This window comes from Empidonax traillii, unplaced genomic scaffold (assembly GCF_003031625.1).
Source record: "Empidonax traillii isolate 1590-97213 ecotype Southwest subspecies unplaced genomic scaffold, ASM303162v1 scaffold497:size1267575, whole genome shotgun sequence".
NCBI lineage: Eukaryota > Metazoa > Chordata > Aves > Passeriformes > Tyrannidae > Empidonax > Empidonax traillii.
In genome coordinates, this window is record NW_020955690.1 from 1113474 (window position 1) to 1135499 (window position 22026).

The window sequence follows — 22026 nt, forward strand, 5'->3', positions numbered from 1 at the left end:
TTTTTGTTTCAAACTGCTCAAAGCACTTGTGTACAGTTCTGCTATTAAACATTTTCTTTAGTTTTAGATAAAGAAACTGACAAAGCCAACTGTAATAAACCCACTAAGGTCCCTAACCTCCAAGACCTGTTTCTTAAAGCTCTGTTGTGTTAAAGGATTTTTCCGCAGTAGAAAACGTAGCAAAGGCATATTCCTCAAATTTAGGACTAAGTTTTCCAGAAGCAACAAAGTCCTACAGCTCCAGTTTGAAGTAACTGAATGAGGAAATCATTATTTCACTGCATCACACTTGTGCAAATCATATGTATGTAGCCAGTCTGGTCATACTCTGTACGCCTTATGAAACATTAAAAAACACAAAACTTACTGCAATATAAGATTTTTACAGAAAAAATTGTGATTTTATTCTACAGTTCTTCCCATTCAGCACTTCAGATTTTCCAATAAAGTACTGTATTTCAAGAGTGACTAAAAAAACGCTCCCATAGGAATGGGAAAATCTGATATGCATAATACAATTAAAAAAGTAGAAACATTTAGAAACTAAGCCTGACATAATGCTAACACTCACAGCTGCCCTTTCCCATTATGCCTGCTTACTTTGTGATACTGAGGCTTTTCTCTTCATTCTTAACCTTAATGAAGACAATTTTATAAATTTCTATTTTAATTTCATCACATTTTTCTACTAGTAGCAGTCTTGTATGTCATGAAGTAGTTTGACCATGTCAGATCAACCACTTACAAAATATTTATAGGAATTTCTGACAACAGCACATAAACCATGAAAGAGAATGAAAACAATCAGCCTCAGGGAAGCTGGAGGTAATCAAGAGTTTGAAGAGTTATTTGTATGAAGGTTTATTTCAGGACATGAACACATACAAGCATATGTGCACAGTGCAGATGCAGGAGAATATTAAGACCCTATTATTCCTCGATATGTATCCCTAAAAATGTTTGTATTCCAGAAGTTAAGAATAATGTTTCTTTCACAGTGGAGAAGAAGCCACTAGTTAGATCAAATTAGCTGGCTAACTATTAACTTTTTATTAGCATGACTGTTTATTTACATGACTTCTTGGTCAATAAATAAACACTATTTATATGACTATTTACACAAATACAGAACATAAAGAAGACTGCTCCTCAGCAACATTAAGGTGTGCACTTCAGGGTAAGGAAAGCTTTAAAAACTGTATGAAAGTTGGGTTACCTCCTCTTACAAACCCATTTGTGGCTATTGCTGAAGTAGAGAGTCCTGTGATAGTTGTCACGACAGTGGCCATTGCAATCACCAAGACAGACAGACCTTTTGGAAAAAGGGGGAGGAAACAGTTGTAAGCCCAGTGGTATTAAAGAATACAGACCTTCAACTTAACTCCATTTAAATACACAGTCTTGCAAAAAACCCACAAATTTAATGTGCATGATTCCATACATTCAAGCAAAAGTCTTCTCTTCTCCCCTTTGGTACAGAGAAATTTCCAGGATAAAAATAAAACTGGGTAAATGTTCTCTTAAATCAGCAAGGTAAGAGCTGCATCCTCGAGATTCAAGAACACAATCCTGTTGCAGAGCAGAGATTTTGTGCAGTCCAATACTAAGGCAAGTTTTGAAAAATACTGGTTATATGCTACAAGGTCTATACTCAAATTTCAATAATCAGAGATCAGAAATTTATCTCTACAGTTCACTGAAGACTTAAAAATGCCCATTTTAAATTCCATGCTTTATATCTAAATGAAAAAGTCTAAGTAAGTGCTTCAAGTTTTGATTAAGGTAAATTACCATAAAAATGGGCAACATCAAGGTCATTTTCTACTCTTGTTTGAAGTGTAAGCTCAGGATCAACACCTCTTTTGGGTCACATTTAAAAATAAGTGAAATAAAATAACAGCATTAGTACACATACCTATCCCAGCTTGTCCTACAATCCATGATAGTCTGATGAAGAGCATCACCCCCCAAATATTTAACATGCATCGTACCTAATATAAAACAGAAATTTTACAATGGTTAGGTCTTACATCTGCAGTCATTTTCACTAGCTCTTCATTTCAGTTTTTAACATTCTTGAAATTATCTTGCTGTCTTTCCTCACCACTTTTTAAATTATTTCACAAGAACAGACTCTGTTATTAGACAAGTTAACGTTTGATAAAAAAAAAAAAAAAAAAGGACCTAAATAAAATTTAGAAGTTACTACCTTGAAGACAGATAAAGTTAAGATTACTTCAGTATCTGACACTTGCAGTATGTCTTGACCAAACAATAAAAATAATTTAGATACCAACCTTCAGGATCCAAAATGCATACTACAAAACACGTAACTAAAAATAAGACAGAGGTCTACTATGACTGTGAAGTCTACAGTCTCAGTTCAGATCTCCCATAGATCCTTCTCAAAAAGAAATGCACTAAAGCGATATCCTACTTAATAATTTATTATTTTTAAAGTAAAAAACAACCACTACAACTTCTCACTCCTAAAACTTCTGTGTCTTACAACACAGCTGCACAGCAACAGGATGGATGGTTGTCTTTTTTTTTAATCCCTGCATTTAAAACTCCTAGTTCCCAATAAAAATAGAGTTTGCACTGTGTAGAATTTAGACAGGAAAATGAAAACAAATCTTGGGTCTCTCTCTTACCTAAAGAATAGAGGATATCAATCCTGCAAAGAGAAGGGAGACAAGGAGCTCTCCAAATCACCAAAGTTTTCAAGTCTTTTGCAAAATGCAGATCACCTGAGCTGAACATATTCATCCAGGCAGCTTATGCTTATTAGGAAATACTAACTATAACTTTCAAACCATTAAAAATGAGATCATCCATCTAGAAAATTTTAAATTTGCTTTGGAAGAAAACAGTCAGCAATATTTACCCTGTAACTCTTTAATATCAGAACACTGCTTAGAGGAATAGTCCTATACAGAATTTGGGTTTCACAGTATCACAGACACTCTCCTTCTCCCAAGGCAGGGAATGTGGCTACTTCAGTACTTCTAAGAAGTTGCCAATACCTAGAGGAAATTTGTTGAACTAAAGTTAGGTATTCTGAATGCTCCAGTTCAGCATGTTTTAACCAACTGTTTTGTTTGCAGCCAGCACTATAAATTCTTAGAGCTTTGGAGAGTACATATTAACCATGGTTTCTCTTTGCCTAAATACTAAAAACATACTAATATGTACTTGTAATAAAAAACGCCCATGCAATCTGTGATTTCTCACTACTCCAAATCAGTTTTTGTCACTATTACTACATTGTATTTAGTGTCAAGACTTCCACAGCTTAGAAGACGACTTTTTGTAACATGCTCAACAAAATTTAAATATTTTACCATGGACAAGTTTTGTTATATACAGATAGGTATTCTTCTCAAAACATTTTTTTTGTTTCATGCAGTCCCAATTCAAGGTGGACACACACTAAGTGTATTCTCTCAGTTAACATTTGTCACTTAAAATTCATGCATACTTTTTTTTTCCTACATATGAACACTTAACATGGTCTTTTTTCTTCTTGGAAATTACGCAACTTAAAAACTCTAAAACATGCTAAGACACCATAATCCCCTAACAACCTGAAGTCCTGAAGCAATTACTTCCTTAAAATTCAGTAAGGTTGGAGCAACCCTTCCTAAAATTACGGTATTTTTCACATCTCTCATGCATATAATCTTTTGTTTATACTGCACTATCACAACATCTCTCAAAAAAGATGCTTATTAGAAAGATTGTAAGAAACCTAAGTACAATACGTCAAACTTACCAATACACCTTTTATCCATCCAAATTTGACCACCCCTTTGCTATCAGGTGTGTAAGTGACAGCTGCTTCCCCGGCTGGGGTGCCTTCCTCACCATTTGCGTAGCCATCTTCAAAGGGCTCCTTGGAAAACAAAAAGTTTATATATTATGTGATTGAAAGAGCAGAGTGTGCATGTGATACTTATGCTGTAAAAAACCCTCCCATCTACTTGTATAAACAGAAAAATTATAGAATGATGCGTCTGAAGTTTTGAGCTGTTGCATTATGTTCTTTGCAGAACTCACATTTCAGATTTCAAAGAATGTAACAAACAAGAGCAAACTATTAGAAGTCATTATTTCAAGAACCAGTTCTACATCCCCTAAAAAAGCAAACACCTAGTCTCTTAAAAAAATGGCTAGAAGATTTCAAATGCAGTGACTTCTACAGCACAGGAAGTTTCACTGCTTAATCTGGAAGCATTTACTCTTCTACCACAAGTTGCTGGTGTCAGCTGTACCGCTACCTGTAGTTCAGACTTACCTGTCACTTGATCAATTTTTCAGGAAATAAATTATTCACTTCTCTGTAAACTATTCTACTACTCATTGTAAGGTGACTCTGCTGTGAAGAAGGGTGGGAGATTGGCTTTTCAGGGAAAAGGAGGGAAGAGAAGTCTCTTCCAGCTTTTCCCTGTTTAAATGAGAAGGATAATAGATGCAGAAAACATCAGTCCCACAGACAAAAAACAAACTCAGAGCTTTTCTTTACAATTCAACTCCCAACCTCACAATGTAGAAATCCTAACTATGTGATATATATTAAAAAATATGTCTATATACACTTGCTTAAGAGGCAGTTTTGTTTTGCCAAGCCAAGCGAACACCTGAGCATTCAAACTCAAATACTTCCTACTTTTGCTGTAAGAAATTTGCAAGAAGCCATCTAAGCAAAGTATGTTACCCAAGGCAACAAGTATTAAGAATGGATACACTAGAAAGCCTCTGAATACCATTCAACAAACCAGCTCAAGCAGTGTATTATGAAGCAGCCTGCAATTCAGAGGGCTTAGAAAACATTAGAGGTTCAATCCTAATGAGGTAAAGGGAAGAACCCACATTTGCTAAATAAAACACAAAATACAGAGGACACAGACAATGCTTTCAAGAAGTATGTGCCGTGCTGAAGAGAAACACCAAGAATTAGGGTGAAATATATTGTAAGTTATTCCTACTCCTGATACATTAATACCAAATATACTCTTAGCACAGAATCAAGAGAAAATATTTCTAACCTGTCAATTATGAAGGGTGCCACCTATATCCCCTTATAACCAGCAGTAACACACAAAATGGATTTAAAAAAAAAAAAAAAATCAGATTATGTCAACCTTATCCACTGACAGATTCATGTCAGTGCTTCTCTCATCCATTCTGAATTACAAAATTCTCATAAAGCCATGGGTACCTACAACACACCTGGAGATCCTGTAAGGCATAAGCTTTCCACTACTAGGCAGAATCATGATCAGTTTCCAGATCATTACCTTTAACAGTAAGTTTTCTTAAAGAGTACATTTTATAGACTCTAGAAAGGATTTTAAAGAAATAGACATATATGTGGTTCATACGTTCTTAAATGCATGTGTGTGTGTGTATGTATACTATATTACATATATTAAACAGATGAAAAAGAAGATCAAGGAAGGGTAGAAGGCATTTGCATCTTCATGTCCGAAAACACTGTTTTAGCACTACAGTGATTAATGTGTTTTGGTTTTTGGTTTTTGGGTTTTTTTTTGGGGGGGGGGGGTGTTGTTTTTTGTTTGTTTGTGTTGGGGTTTTTTTTGTTTGTTTTGTTTTGTTTTTTGTTGTGGTTGGTTGGTTTTCTTTAAACAAGCTTCAAGTTTGTTTACTGCACGTTCAGGTTCTACAAGAAGGTGGAGAATACCTTAGTATCTAATGTAAGAAAGAATCATATACTTGAGCATGTGAATGTGGCTTGCCAGGTGGTGGTAGAATTTGCACATATCGACAAGGTGACCTCCAGAGGTCACTTCCAACCTCAACCATCACGTCAGAGCTTCATGTTTTACTGCAGTGCTCGAAAAAGCCCCATAGTTCAGCCTGTTGCACTCTGGGACAGAGAGAATGGCTCACAACTGGTATTTTGAGTTATCAGTTACCAGATCAGCCCCAGGATATGCACACTGTGAACACAAGGAAGTTTTGTTCTGTATGTCTCGTCTCTCCACACTATTCAATATTTCTTAGGAAAATATTTTGAAGCACAAGCAAAATGTAATAACTGAGAGGTTACTCCCGGTTATCAGTGCTAGTGGGTGCCCAATAAAGCACCACTGAGAATAGATATTACAGAGTGTGGGAACAAAAGAATTCCACTACATAAGGCTCCAAGTTCAGCCCTCTAATGCAAGATGAAGAAAGCACCACTGTGGTTTCAGCTGTAAATCAAGCAGCGTAGTATTTTTCATGCTTGTGCTCATGAGGATACAATGCTTCTACTCAAGTCACACACTGAATGGAAAAAACTGCACCAGAACTATTTCAGAACAGCAATACATGTACGATAAGATCTTCATAAACAGTGAAAAACACTAACACACTGTGGATTTGGAGGGGGTGTAACAAAAGGGGGAAAGAGGTTTTAGCATTTCAGATCAGAAATGCTCTTATAAACACAACTTTTAAATCAAAATAACTGAGTATTTTTTGACTGATTATGGTGTTCATTTGCACTGTTAAAGGAAAAGTAAGATTCATTTACGCGTTGACAATTCTATCGTACACTGAGAGGACTTCAGAAAAGAAATAGTAAATTTCTGCCCCTACACAGAGCTTCGCATTGCTGTTTCACAGTATCTGAAAAATACAAATAATCTACTATTTCATCTCCAGGACTGGATCATAACAGTAAGTTATTTGTGCCAATTGTGAATAGCCTCATAGATTAGTAATGACAAAGTAATTGGCAACCAGAAGTGATCGGAGATTTTTCACACACAGCCTGAACTACAGCAGTTCATAGGAAAGTTTCTAATCAGTAAAAATTGCTATTTAGTTTTACTTAAGAGGTCTTGACGGTCGTGTATGTCATGAAGCATGTTTGTAATGAACCTATTTAAATCCCAACTTATCGGCAATGTACTTTGGCTATGTTGAACTGTATGAGGTAGTACCAGAATAAACAGACATGAAGTCTTCTGCTCATTTTCTTTTCAAAAATCACAAACTTGGAAGCCCTAAGTAAAGGACTGGACAACAAGCAAGTGTGTGTGTAAGACTATTGGGTGTTACTTCAGGTAGACCACGGTCTTTGTGGACTGCCTGACTTGGTATGTACCTAGTAGCCATTAACTTCTCTAGCTAACACATCCCATTACAATTAGTCCTGTGTGGAAAGAGGATGCCAAAGAAGCAGATGAGACTAGAGCATTTAACTGCTTTTTCCATCTCTCAAGTGTGACCAGTTACAGGGTTACCACATGCCATATAGTACAGAGTTCTCCTCACATGAATTCCTTAGAAAGGCTTCAAAACAATGGCTTTTTCTCTCTTAGTAGGATACAGTACTGGGGCTGGTTCCAAATGTTTATGGTATCATAATGCTAAAGAAAGTCAAGAGCCTTATATTTTCAAGTTCCAGTTCCTGCAAGGAAATATAAAAATGGCATTCCAGCACATTTAATCAAGCTGCTTACATTAAAAACTGCTATGCACCTAGGTATTCTGACACTGAGCACAGTACTCTTACCATTTAACACGCTTGCTGAGAACAAAAAAATAAGAGAAGCCACTTGAGAACCATTTTCCCCCAGAGGTACTGACAGAACAGTTCTGTGCAGCAACAGGTCTCTCCCCTGCCAGCTGCAGTCAAAGCCTCAGGAGCAGAAGATCTGAGGTCAGAGATGTTTGCAGGAAGTCTTCTGCACAAGGGTGACTTTCACACATTTTCTGCAGCCTTTCACTGCAGCTTCCAGCGTTCCTGACAAGCTGTTTCCCACACCTTACCATGACAATTTCTTGCTTTCATCTCCCAAAGGTTAAATTTTGTAGGCACTGCCATTTTAAAACGTTACTTATTGTGAAAGGAAGCAAGCAGTAAAATGTATTGATCCAGATGCAGCACGCCAGCTGTCTGAACAGAGGAAGAATCCCTACTTGTAGAGACTATACTCTCAGACATCCCAACTCTACAGCTGCACACTGTTAAAACTATGGCTGCTCAAGTACAAAACCTGACAGAATACTTTCAGAATTAACACAGCTCAAACATACAAAGAGCTTATGAACATTTGTTTTTTGCTTCCCTCATTCAAACACATTTTATCCAGTGGATAAAATAACGACAGATTAAAGAAAGTCATCAAAGTACAGCAGAATTGCTAGACATTTTGTCTCACATTATACTAACATTATGATTTTTAAACAATACCTAGTATCTTTTCTTGGAAGAGCAAATCTCTCATTTTTCCTCCTGGAATGAACTTCTGGATTCTAGCTCCCATCATCTATGACATTTCTAATTATCTAAATAAAATATTTTAGAAGTGCTAGATGTATTGCACACATAGAGTACACAGAATAATCCTGCAGCAAATTTGTTTACCTCTGATATAACAATTACAAACAGTATACAAGTGGTACAAATGTGATAATGGTGATATGGTGTAATACTGTGCAATAAAGTGTGATAAAGAATAATCAACTAGGCATTAAATGCTGTCTGAAGGACACCAAACTATATCAAACATATCTGTTCTTTAAACATTGCTTTTGCAGCATGCTAATGCCTGCAGTCATGAAATTGCCAGTTTTTGCATAAGGGTCAGTTTGATAAACTGTTTTTATGTTTTAATGCTTTTATCTAACCAATTGTGAAAGAAATCAAGAGCACTGAGCTTCCTTTCCAAAACACCTAAATCTATTGAATGGTTTTGAGCAGACTGCTGTCCAGGGACACCAGACAGTCCTGTCATTAATCCTTTAACTCACTAACTTTATCAAGTAAATCCTGGAATCTTGGTCAGGCAATAAAATTCAAAAGTATTTCAGTACTGAAAGGAAAAATAAGTTCTCGCCAGTCTTTGACTTGACCTGATGACCCAACTACTGTTAGCAACCAGTTTTTCAAACAATCACTATTCATTTTTACCTTTGCTCATAGACTAACAAAAAATTTAAAAAATCTTAGTGAGTTCTTAATACTAAATTTGAAATACACCTCTGCCAGGTCTGATAGTTTTCAAGCAGGTTTTTTTTGTGTGTGTAAGGAAAATAAACTCTGCATCAGCTCTAAAAGGGAAGTATCATAGGTAATTACTTTCAAAGTATCTTACTCTACATAGTACTCTCTTAAAGAACAGTCTGACTGGACAGTCTCTTCTGTAAATTACTAACACTTGCAATACTGTTGTTGGCAAAGAGCTATTTTTTCTCTATGCCTAAGCTTCCCTCCCACAACCACCCCAAAACTATACTGTACCAATAACTAAACCTGAATGAAACCGTTACTTCTTGAGAAAGGCATTTGCTATTTGGACCTACCAAACAATGCAGAATAAGCTTAACACAGCATAAACTTTATCAGAACTAGGGACTGGAAACTGACACAACTGGAAGTCAGTGCCTATGAAAACAAAGTAATAAGGAAATAAAAAGTATGCTGTCTCTCCCACTACCCTTCAAAGAACTTTTTCTGGTCAATCCTAAATACTTTTAGCTGAGAAGCCTAGAACACCAGAAAAATAATCCTGTAATGAGTAAACCAAAGGGGAAAAAAACCACAGTACACATGCTGCTGAGAACTCAGCTGCGCTAGGCAGGGCACGTCTCCAGGATGCAGGACCACCGCCTCCCTAAGATTGTGCTTTATGGGGAACTTGCCACTGGCTGCCGCAAGAGAGGAGCCCCGAAGAGGAGATAGGACTGCCTGAAACAATCCCTCAGCCTTGGCCATATTGATCACCACCATTGGTCTGCTCTGGCCTCCAATCAGGAGGCCTGGAGACACACCATCTATAACGCTGCTGCTGCTTTTGAGGACACACGCAAGATCACTCTCAAGGACACACGCAAGATCACTCTCGAGGAGAAAAGACAACGCAGAAAGAATCACGTCTTGTCGATATCACCTGGGGAGTCTTTCTGTTGTGCCTTCTGCAACCAGACTTGTCTATCTCGCATTGGCCTTTTTAGCCATCAGCGCGCTTGTAGCAAGCGTGGGTAGAGCCCCTCTCAAATCTGCATTCGCGAAGCCTAGCCATGAATGAACACACAAAGTTTAAATGCTGCACGCTGCTCTAGTCATTCCTCACCATTCCTCTTTTGCTGAAATAAGGATGGTGGCAGGGTCATCACAAGAAAGTTTGGAAACAAAGAACAAGTGTGAACAACTCTCAATTAATGCTTTGTTACAGCCCTCACTCTGATGAAAGTGCAATGGAAGCATAAATTCTAAAACTGAAAGCAGATTATGACTTTCTGCATCGTAATTACACCATTTACACCTTATCAATAGATGTAATAGTCTGAATCATGGGTGCTTCAAACAGCATCACTTCTCACTTAAAAACTGCTACTCATCAAGCCAGTATATTTCACCCACACCTGGGACAGTTCACAAATTTCTGGTAATTCACTAGTTAAAAATAACTTTAAATTAACAAAATAGATTCGGGTGTTCAGGTTTTTCAGGAGTTAGATGGGAAGCCGGACTGGTTAGTACTGCTACCAATGGGGAAAAAACCCAGTCGGTTAGTACATGCAAAGGACATACTCAGACCTCAGTCTGCCTACGCGCCTTTTCTGCATTTCCTTGAAAAAACAAACTCAAAAAACTATCAGGAAACTTTGCTAACCATTGCTTGTTGACAGAAGCTAAAAAAATTTCAGCAGTCATATTTCATACTTTACTGCTTGGTTATAAAACAGGAGAGAATTACAAATTCTATTAGTAAACTTGCCATAATTCCCACACCAGCATCTTTACAGTCATAACCCAAAAAAACCCTCCTAACTTATTAAATGGCATCCAGAAGTGACCTAGAGCAACAGAAGATAAATTGCTCAGATAAAACACACAGTTCTTAAAACTCGGGATTCCTTGGAATCAAATGTGAACAGCTTCAACCATTGGTTACTCACTTCAATCAAAGGAAATCCTTTGCAGGTTTGCAGCCAAGAGACCAAACTTAAGTGCTTTGGCTATATTATCTTCTTTACAATTACACATTTAAAATATAGCAGCAAATGCCTTTGGCATCCACTTCCAGAGATTTTAAAACAGATTGCATCAAACACAGAACATTAATGTTATCTTAAGCTGAAATTAAAGTGTGTTGTACTTTGATTACAGTAGAGCAATTTTAAACAGAAAAAATTTATAGTTGCAATTAACATGTCAACTGAAAAATTAGCTACATGTCTCTGCCATCAGCTTTTCTTTCTCTGTCTTGCACTCAACATTTCTTTTGATAGAGAAACATTAAACAATACTTTTTGTGAGTATGTATATATATATATATATATATATATACACATACTTATTTTAAAAGCCATTTTTACTTTAATTCTTTAAAGGGAAAATCATACACTCATCCTCCCAACTCTTACAATAGTATGATGCATTAACCAGTCTCGGAAGACTGTTAATCAAGAAATTTACTCAGTTAACTGATTTCAGCTTAGGAGTAAAATCCTGGTTCTTTCTAGGTGGTATGCTTACAAAGATAGATAGGAGCTTTGTTTGTGAAGATTAGCACCACTTTAATGTCATACATGCACACAGTTTTCCTGACAAATCTCTAAGCATATTACATGATGGCTATAAGCTTTTCTCTTCAAGGAGACAATTACCACCTTTCTGTCCCAAAATGAGATGGATGTAAAAAATGCAATCTGGTAGACTTCTGCTTGAAGAAAAAAGTCTGAAATCAATTCAAAAGTGAAATAACAGCAAAACTGCCCACACTTAAGAGTATTTTAATTGGTGAAAATAGACAGAAGCTGGCCCCTGAGTGACCCTGATTGTCATGGTATTGTCCAACAGCCCCCAACCTGTTATATCACCCAATTAATCCAGGCATCAGAACACTGTGCAATATTCCAAGGGTGAGCTCATCCCTTCATCTATCTACTTTTTCTACTGGAATTTGGAGTTTTCAGCCTTTTCTAAGCAAAAAGATTCAATGCTTTCCTAAGCATCACATCAAAAAAATGTCTCTCTCAAGGCTGGTTACTAATCAGTGCCTCTGAAAACAATGACAGTATAAATACCATTAGATCTGCTTGTCATGACATCAGCACAGAACATTCAGAATCAAATCTCTGCACCTTTCATGACAGGAAAGAACTATCCTTACTTCCATAAGAAAAGTTCCAGAGGGAAGCACTTAAGTGAAGCCCTCAGCCAGTATGGTGTGACCAGACAAATTCCTTTCAAGTAGTTTGTGCATGTGACACATCAGCAAAGTTTTGCTGACACCTGTGGATATGCAAGAGCACCTTCCTTCCTATCTGAAATAATACTTTTGTCCTCCATACCAAAAATATTAAAGAAAGAAACCACTTAGCAAAATACAACTTCACACCTTAATTCATACATCCCTCTATAGCCAGAGGATGATATGAAAATTCTGGGCAAGCTGATAATGAGAATTAGAGATAAATGAAAAAAGGTCTCTATTTGGGAGCTTTGCAGTATGGAAGACCTACATGCTTATGGTCTACGCTCCCAGAAATACTGTAGGCAAAGTCAGGCCTTCCTGACAAGAAACGGTCAACACAGTCCGTCACAGTAAAAAAAGCCAAAGCAAAACAAAACAAAAAACCACACCACACCACTAAACGAACAAAACCTCCCAAACCAACAAAAAGCCCACAAAAATCGAAACCAACCAAACAAAAAAACCCCAAGTCTCCCCAAAAAATGCCCAAACTTCCTTTTCCAGTCTCTCTACTTCCAGTTAACAGAAAACTGCACCACAAATCTAGCCAGAAGGAAGTATGATTCCCCGCACAAGTCCAGGGGCAACCAATCCATTCAGTTTAGGAGGAAGTCTACTTACAGACTTCATGTCTATATACTTCACATCTCAAGAATGCACCTTCCCTTCTGCACTAATGTATTTGATCCTTTCCAGAAGAACCACTGTACTCTGAATGATTTACCCAAGTAATTATTCCTTACTGAGCATTGACTGCAATATTCCTTTTGACATGCGTTCTCCTGAAAGGAGAAATCGCACTACTAGGAAAAATTAATCCAGGCTCTGAGCATGGGACGTAGTCACATGAGCATCTGAAACACGTAAGCCTGAAACATCCCAGAATGAAGCAGATGCAGAACTTGATTGCATGAGGGCTGAAGTAAATCCAATTAGCAAGTCTCCTGCAGAGCAGATTTGCATTTTCAATTACAGTCCAAGAAATAAAATGTTCTGCAACTAAGTACAAAAGAGAATCCATTTCAATCTTGTCAAGAAGTTGTTTTGAACACATCAGATTTCCAAGTTGTCATGGTGCAACCCCAACCAACACACCAAGCCCCTCATAGCCACTCATTCACCCACCAGTGGGATCGAGGAGATAATGGGAAGAGTAAAAGCTGGAAAACTCATGGGTTGAAATAAAGACAATTTAACAGGGAAAGCAAAAGCCAAACACACAAGCAAGGCAAAACAAGGAATGAATTCACTAATTCCAATGGGCAGGCAGGTGTTCAGCCACCTCCAAGACAGCAGGGTCCCAGGTTACTTGGGAGGACAAACTTCACCACTCTAAACTTCCCCCCTTTCCTCCTTCTTCCCCCCACTTTATACACTGAGCATGATGCCATAAAGTCTACAATATCCCTCTAGCCAGTTCAGGTCACCCATCCTGGCTGTGTTTGTTTCCTCCCAACCTCTCTGCACCTCCAGCTTCCTTGCCAGTGTGTCAACACAAAAAGCAGAAAAGGCCTTATCTCTGTGTGAGCTCAGCAACAACAAAAATATCTTCTTACTATCAATCCTGTGTTCAGCACAAATCCAAACACATCCACTGTGAACACAAATAATTATACCCCAGCCAAAACCAGCACACAAATCATCTTTTATACTCCACCTCCAAAAAAAAAGGTTAATTTCAGGCATTCTTGCTCTTAACACCTTTTGGTCTTAATCTACTTCTGCAAAACAGAATGATGCACTTTGAGGTGGGGGATAGGGAGGCAATGACACTATGCAGCAACCACCCTAATAAATCGTCCCATTTTTATCAGAAGTCTAGCTCCAAGCGTAGTCAGTTCCTGAAGAATTACATTTAACCTCCTATCTTACAACAGGCTAAAAAGCCAACTGAATCAACCCAAAAAATCATTTAAATACTGCCTGAATTTTTAATGCCACACCATGGAGTGGCAAATAAAAGCATAGCACAGCCCAAGCCAGCACTGAGTAGAGCTGGTACATTCACACAGCACAGCATACTGGCACAGGAAAAGCTGTTGAACAGTACAAAAGCAACATTACTCAGAATACTCTTAGGAGTCTCTGCCATGTAAACTGTCAGACTAAGTTGAAACATTAACCCAGCATCACAGTCACTTTATGGCTAAAACAGACATGGCTACTTTCTTTGAATTTAAAAAAAAAACACACACACAAAAAAAAAATCCCAAACACAACAACAAAAAACCCCCATCACCAAACAACTGAGTAGTCTGAAATATAAACTGTTAATTCAAAGAAGCAAAATGAAAATGCAAGAGATAACTCTTCTTACTAAAATGGATGGTAGAAATTTTTCTACTCTTTTTATCATCATATCACGAGTCAATTAAGTTTGTATGGCAGACACAATGCATCCTAAATTAGTTTTTACGCATAAAAAGAAATTTCAGTAAGTCCGTCAGGCATAATTGAAGTGCAGAAATAAACTGAAGACCTTCCATGCACTTAAGCAACAAAACCTGGATAGCTTCCAAAATACTGAAAGGTAAACCGTTTGAAGTCAGCTACTGTTAGTAGTGACAAGTGACCATAGTGTGACTGCTATTACCTATACCAAGAAGTGGGGGAAATAGGTTTGTGGTTGCTCATGAATGGGTATTATACAAAGCCTAGGAAAAAATCTGAAGAATTCAACAGAAGATGTAGTACACTGGTTTAAATTACTCCAAGATACTGATCTTGCCAAGCTCCTCCTCTGCAAGAATGTTCTTCAAGAATGAGAATCATCTGAGGTCTAATCAAGTGCAGTACCAAAAGGGAAAAAAGTTAATCTGCACAGGAAGATTTATTCTGCAGCACCTTCCCCTTTAACCAGTTCTGAAATACGTTATGCTGAAAAAAAAGGTGTCCCTCTAGAGAGAAGTTAGTGCTGTTCTTTCAGGTTCTTCTGTGTGATGTTAATCAGGTTAAAGATTTTTTATTTCATCTTTATATAATTCTTGAAGTTTTACTTTGTACCATACACGCCACATATAATGTACACATATTAGGAGTGCACACCCAAACTTTTTTATTGATACAAGTGTGCAGTTGAAGAACTGGGGACATCATGGAGTACTGATCAGGGAACTGAATCACCACATCCAATGCAAGATTTTGCAGTTGAGGGTGTGCTGGCTTTCTATAAACCAGATCAACTCCCAGAACCAACTAAGATCTATGAGGGTACAAAAGTTCACCACTTTCAGCAGGAGTCCAAACTTGTGCTCTGAAATTATAAACTGTTAACAGGGTTCAGTTATTTCCAGCTTCTCTGGGACAAAAACAAAATAGTAAGAACAATATTAGCAGTTTGCTGAGAAGAGTTTCAATTGCTTCAATATTCTATAGGTGTTTTGAATGTAGACTTCTCACAGAGATACAAGCATCAAGAAATGTAAATATACAAATTATACACAGCCCTTATAAAATACAAAATCTGGAGCACTATAATTATTTACTGCTGCAAGCAGAGCGGTACACTCTTTTCTCCCTTGATAAAAATGGTTGTAATTTAGTGGGATATTTGGATAAGCAAAGTGAGGATTTTCCACATGGATTAAAAAAGTGTAAAAACATCACTTTGCATGGTGTCACTAAAGCCTCATCTGAGTACAGGTGCATTAATATCAGTGCAGTCCAAAAGTGATTAAAGAGTACAATTACAAATTATAGGCTTCTGGGATATCCCAAAAGCACAGAGACCAAGACTAAGAGTTTCTTGTTTTATTTTAGTACAATGAAGTTCAAAAAGAAAATTTGAATTCTGCTCACATATATGAAGGACAGACAGCAAGAAGGAAAAGCCATCAGAATCAAAAATCACAGGGACTCGGGAACTAAGAGACCTACAGACAGCAAACAAGATTCAGCAAGGAAGTGCAGTAAAAACAATCTGCAAAAGGGTCTCAGTCTTCTGGGAGAGGGGAGGGAGGAGCTTTTAGAGACAGACCTTACATAACACGGTCACCTAATCTGATGACCTAGAATCATCTTTTAGCTTTTTATGCAGCTTTAGCTGAGTTCTGCTTTCTTTAGAGGCCCAAGCAGACAAATCAAGAACTGTAAGAAAATAAAAAATAAATATTAGAAATGCAGCAGTTGTTGAATATTTTCAAGACAGAATACACTCTGTTAAAAAGTAGTGCCATACAGAGCCTTTTCACTGTGCTTACATTAAACACTTTAAATCAGATGGAAAACAGTAACGCTTGAGAAAATACTCATCCAAGCCAGAAAGACAATTTTAAAAATTTATAGTCAGTGAAAACAAACAAAAAACCCCCCTTCAATTCTATCTTCAAGTCTATCAGTAACACTTTCTTTCTTACTTCTGCCTCCAAATTCAGATGGCAGGTGCACGGATTTTTACGTGGGAGTAAGCAAAACACACTCGTGTTTTTAAATGCCTTTGGATTTCTTTTTGTTTCGCTTTATGATTTGAGCTGGGGGGGAGGGGAGGTGGTGTGAAGATCTTCCTCTGAGATCACTACCTTGTAGCCTGTCAGTGCTCTCGGTGAGTATTTAACCAACAACAGAGTAGAGCTGCCAGTAGAGGGCTTGGTTCACACTGGATCCACTCATCGCAGCTGCGAGGGATGGCACAAAGCTCGTATTAGATTCACTCACAGCAAGGTTTAGTCTTTAAAAAAAAAAAAAAAAAACACTAAAAAGCACCACAATTCATTCAATTCTGTACAGAAAAATCGTAAATTAATGCACAGCAGTGGACGACACTGTGCGATTCTGAATACGTTATAAGTAGATCCCTTTCAGAACCAGAAGGTCTGTAACATTATGCCATGGTAACTGATAAACTTAGGAAAATGAAGGCAGGCGGAATGTCTTCTATGGGCTGTATCTTTATGCACATGTGTAGCTAATCCAGGCAAAACAGATATTCCTAAACTGTAAGACAAAAGATAAAGAAAATTACGAAAAGCAAGGCCACTTTTAATCTTCCTGGTGTTCTGAAGGCAGATTCCCTCCAGAAGGCAGGGGACACCACAGTGGCAACAAAAACCTGCCTGTCTGTGTCATGGTATACTGGTTACCCTCCCACCTCTCTGCTAATAAACACCCTCTCACCTTTGCATCTCTGGAGACTAAAGCATCCCCCTCAACTATGACATAAGCAACTGTAACTCCATCATGAAATTCCCTCGCTCATCTCTCTAAGGCAGAGTAAGATTAATGCACACCACCTGGGTCAGGAAAGGATTGATCACCTTGGCTATCAGCAGTCAATGACATATTAAAACAAGACCCCCTCCCTTGAAATCTAAAATGATCTACCAAGATCAAGACGCAACGCATCTACCTCAGAGTACTGCAGCATCACCCAGCTATGTTCACAAAATTCAAGAGCAATCCCTTTTCTGCTATAACAGCCAATGATGGCACGACCACATCAACACCTATCCTGCCAGGACTGCAAGACAAACCCTTGAGAAATGGTAGCCCTTGTGTACATAAACGTGATCTTCCTCAAAAGGAGTATCTTCTTCCAACAGTGCTTTTCTGCGAGAACAGAATCAGTAGAAGAGTTAGACATAACGAACCTTTGTTAACAAACCTAAGCGAAAAAAAAAATCTGTTCTATAACCGGCACTAGCATCAACAATGCTCCAACACTCCCTGACATTTATTTACCTATTGAAAGCAAACAGAATAGCACAAACTCTAACTGCAAGGTGAAATTGCTGCATTCAAAGCAGTGAACCACACTGACAATGTACAGTTTTGGATTAACACAAAGTCACTGCCAACCTTAATTCCCTGGGTCAAGAGCACAGGCATAACAATAGGTATTCACACAGAGCAAACTTTATATAAGGGTACTGGGATGTTTGTACCAGCTGCCCTTTACAGACATGCTGTACCTGTTAAATTAGTATGAAATCCACAGCTAAAGGGCGAGCTTAACCCTTCAAGTTACAGAAAATATCTTCTTTAATGCACAACATTAACAATAGAGGCCATCGCTGTTAGTCAGCAGGAACTGAAGTCACTTTGGGAACGGAGATAACAAGCCTCCTGAAAACAGCGAAAAAAGCACAACAGATTTGTGAACATCTTCTATACAGAAATGCAATATCATCTTGATTTAAAAGTTTTCAGCTCTCTGTCCAGAAATCAAGTACATAAACAGGGATGTATTTCATACTCCCAAGACTAGGAGAAATGCAGGTATCCAATGCCGTTAGTATACATGACACACCCTTATTAAAAGCTTTTGTGTTCTTAACTTCACCTTGGAAAATGTCTTGCTAAACTGGAAGCAAGAATAGTGGTTTCTCTTCATATAAGCTTAAACAGCTTCTGAGACACAAACTGCTTTGTAAACTAAACACCCTACAACAGAACAGGTGAGTTACTCCACTGAACTTCAACTTAAATTCTGAAGTTTATACCTGTGACCCTTTTAAAAACTGGTACTTAATAGCACATGCAACCAAAAATGCATATTCTATCCCCAGTATTTTTTTTTTTTTGAGGTGGGGAAGACCCACAGCAGATAGGACATGACTTGAAAGAAAAAAAAATTTTATTCATGTATACATTTATCCACATCGCACAACAAATTCATGACATTTAAGAAATTAATGATTTTACTTAATTAATTAAACTGTTTTGCTAATGATCCTGTAATTAGGTTGTCTACCACTCCTCTATGCCACAAACTACGAAGAAAATTGCTTGCCATGAGTTTCCTCTTAATGTAGATATCACAGTTTTAGAAATTATAGTTCCAAAAAACACTAGATTCTGCACTCAAATGTCTTAATGGTGTCAAAGAGCTTTCCTGACTGCTGCAACCTAAACACGCCGAAGAACCTACCTGACAAGTTCAGAAATTCAAGCAATATTCTGCTTACAGTGTGGAGTATCCGAACACCCGGGTGTCCCATCATGGGCCAGAAGTCAGAAATTCGGGGAAAGGGGCAAGAAATCACCGTGTTTTCTCATATATTGTAAGCGCACATATGTGTGTTCTTTTTATAGCACACCTAGTCCATACACAAGAGAGTAATTGCCAATTTCTATTTTATACTAACTTAAAATAAGACTACAGAACATCCTTTAACTCCATCAGAAGAGGACCTGGAAGGTAGAAGTAACTTGATGTTACAGGTAATAATTATTTGGAAAACTAATCTTAGATGTCACAAAGAAGTACCTTTATAATACATCCAACAATTTTTCCTATCACAGTTGAAGAGTCAGTTTCAAAAAATGGACTTAAACTATGACAACCCCCTCAAAAAACTAAACAAAAAAAACCCAAACCAGGACAGCTAATAATGGTATGAAAGTCTGACTTTCCCCATGAAACTCCACCTATAAAGAGCGAAAGGTGGGACTAAAAGAGTTCTGGAAACAAATTTTTCTTCACTGGGACGTGGCCCGTATGCTCCCTTGTTTTCTCTAAACCCAGCGGAAAAACCCCACTGGAACACGGGCTTCTTGGAGCAGAGCAAAAAACTGCGAGGCAAAAGCACCGCAGTACGTTTATTAGTTTAATCATGGTAGTTTTAAAAAAATGCATTAAGTTAATTCTACGTTCAGCTAAAGCCCGCCTTTTAGCCAAGACAGCCGGTAACACAAAAACAGCTTGCACTGTAACCCATCTCGAATAACACACTGACTTAGTAGTCCGAAATAGAAAAAGCTTGAGCTCCAAAGCCCTGACACCGAAAGGGGGGCCGCTCAGCACCCCTGGAAAGGCTTGTTCAGGATCTGTGCCTGTGCAGATCCCGCAGCATCTGATCCGGATCCGATCAGATGCAAATCTGCAGATGCTTGGACACAAACCTCCAGCCGCTGATAAACAGGAGGAGTATCCTTATTTTTTTAATTTTTTTTTTTAAGTGTCTCTTCCGAACATTTCCATTCCCCTTCCCGGACTAATATCTATGGCAAACGCCCAATTTTCCCCAAATAGGGAATTAATTCGCTATCTGCCAGAGGCGATATCGAAGTAGAAAACCTGCTCGGCTGCGTAACAGACCATCATCTCTAAATACCTCTCGCATTTAGGGGGGAACCATCTCCCAAAAACACGTGGGGATGGGGGGCGGGGGGAAAGGCTATCATTGCGTCATGAAAGGAAAAAATAAAAAATAATAAAACCGAGGCGCCAGCGATGCATCCGCGTTGTTTGCGCCTCCCCGAGGCTGGGCGAGATTTTGGCTTCTCCCTTTTTCTTTTTTTTTTTTCTTTTTTTTAAGCTTTTTCTCGCTTCCCAGGGGGCCGCTCTCTCACCTTGTCCAGCTCATCGTGCAGCTCGGCCAGGCTGGGCCGGAGCAGCTTCTCGCCCAGGTCGGCGGCCGTGTGGCGGTAGTGGTCGATGCGGGGCACGGCGTCCATGGTGTTGTGGCCGAAGGTGCGCAGGTAGTAGGTGTTGGTGTGGGTGTCATAGTAGTAGTGGTGGTGCCCGCCCGAGCCCGAGTGCAGGCTGCCCTCGCTCATCACCGTGTCGCCGCCGTTCTGGACGCCGCTCACATTGCCGCTCTCCGAGCCGGGCTCGCCGAGGCTCTCGCCGCCGGCCGACGGGTCCACGAAGTTCACGCGAAATCTGCCCTTGGCTTCCTCGCCGCCCTTCCCTGCCGCGCCGACGTCCCCGCCCGCTTTGCGGGGCCCTTCGGCCACCAAGTCCACCTGGAAGCGGCTCTGGCTCGGCGTGGGACCCAGCGGTCTGCCCAGCGCATCCTTGGCGCCCTCATCGCTCGCAGACGCCGACACCGCCTGCTTTCCCTCCATGCCTTCCTTCCCCCTCGCTCCGCTTCTCCGAACGCCGCTGCTGCTGCCACCGCAGGCGGCTCCCGCAGCTTTAAAGCGCCCGAGCAGCGCCCCGGGGCTGCCGCAGACACAGCGCCGCGCCCCGCCCCCACCGCAGCGCAGCGCCAGGTGACGGCGACGGCGCCTCCGGTCCCTCCCGCCCGATGCCGCTGTGCTAAAGCAGCAGCGCAGTCAACTTGCCCCGCTGCCGCACAGGGAGGGATGCTAGGGATAAAACCGGCGGCGCCGCGCAGGCTCCGCCCGCTCCCGGCTGCGCGGAGGGAGTGGCGGGAGCGTGTCCCCGGGCGGCGGCGGCGGCTCCGCCCGCCCGCACTATGGCGGCCCCGCCGCATCCGCCCCGCGGCGGCGCTGGGAGGGGAGAGGACGGGAGGGTGGGGGGGCCGCGCTGCGCTCCCGCCCGGCACAGCCCCCCGGCCGACGCCACGTCTCGCGAGAGCGGCGCGGCGGCGGCCGGTCAGTACGCGCCGTCCGTTGCACGCCTTTCGGACCCCTCAGACACACCCTGGACTCCCTAACGCACCCCAGACCCTGTCACAAATCCCGAATCCCCTCACACAAACTCAGGTCCCTCACACACACCCCGAACCCGTCTCACATCCCTGATCTCCCTCACGCACCGCTTGGACCCCTCACACATCCCCGGTCCCTCACACACACTCCCCTGGACCCCTGAGACACCCTCCGATCCCCCTCACAAAACCCCCGGTCCTCTTAGGCATCCCCCGAACTCCCTCATACACCTCCCGATCCCACCCATATACAACCCCCGGTCCCTCACGCACACCCCGGACCCTTCAGACACACCCTGAACCCCCCTCACACACCCCAGACCCCTGCACACAACCTCAGTCCCTCATGCAATCCCAGTCCCTCACACAACTCCGGATCCCCTCACATACCCACAGGTCCCCCTCACAAAACTGGTTCTCTCAGGCACCCCCCGAACCCCCTTGTACAGCCCCTGATCCCTCTCACACAA

General features: G+C 40.2%; 1 protein-coding gene across 3 annotated transcripts in view; it reads right to left on the reverse strand.

Moving 5' to 3' along the window:
• Nucleotides 1–21322, reverse strand: part of SLC12A2 (solute carrier family 12 member 2) — a 58735-nt gene extending 37413 nt beyond the window's left edge. For 2 of the 3 annotated variants that reach the window (XM_027896439.1, XM_027896437.1), the window contains exons 1-4: nucleotides 20511–21321; nucleotides 3776–3895; nucleotides 1916–1991; nucleotides 1217–1312 (exon numbers count right to left, since the gene is read on the reverse strand). In XM_027896439.1, coding sequence (XP_027752240.1) covers nucleotides 1217–1312; nucleotides 1916–1991; nucleotides 3776–3895; nucleotides 20511–21008 — 790 coding nt within the window. In that variant the 5' untranslated portion in view covers nucleotides 21009–21321. Of the gene's footprint in view, nucleotides 1–1216; nucleotides 1313–1915; nucleotides 1992–3775; nucleotides 3896–20510 lie in introns of all 3 variants that reach the window. The other variant, XM_027896438.1, reaches the window with a different exon arrangement.
• Between the last annotated feature and the right edge of the window lie 704 nt (nucleotides 21323–22026).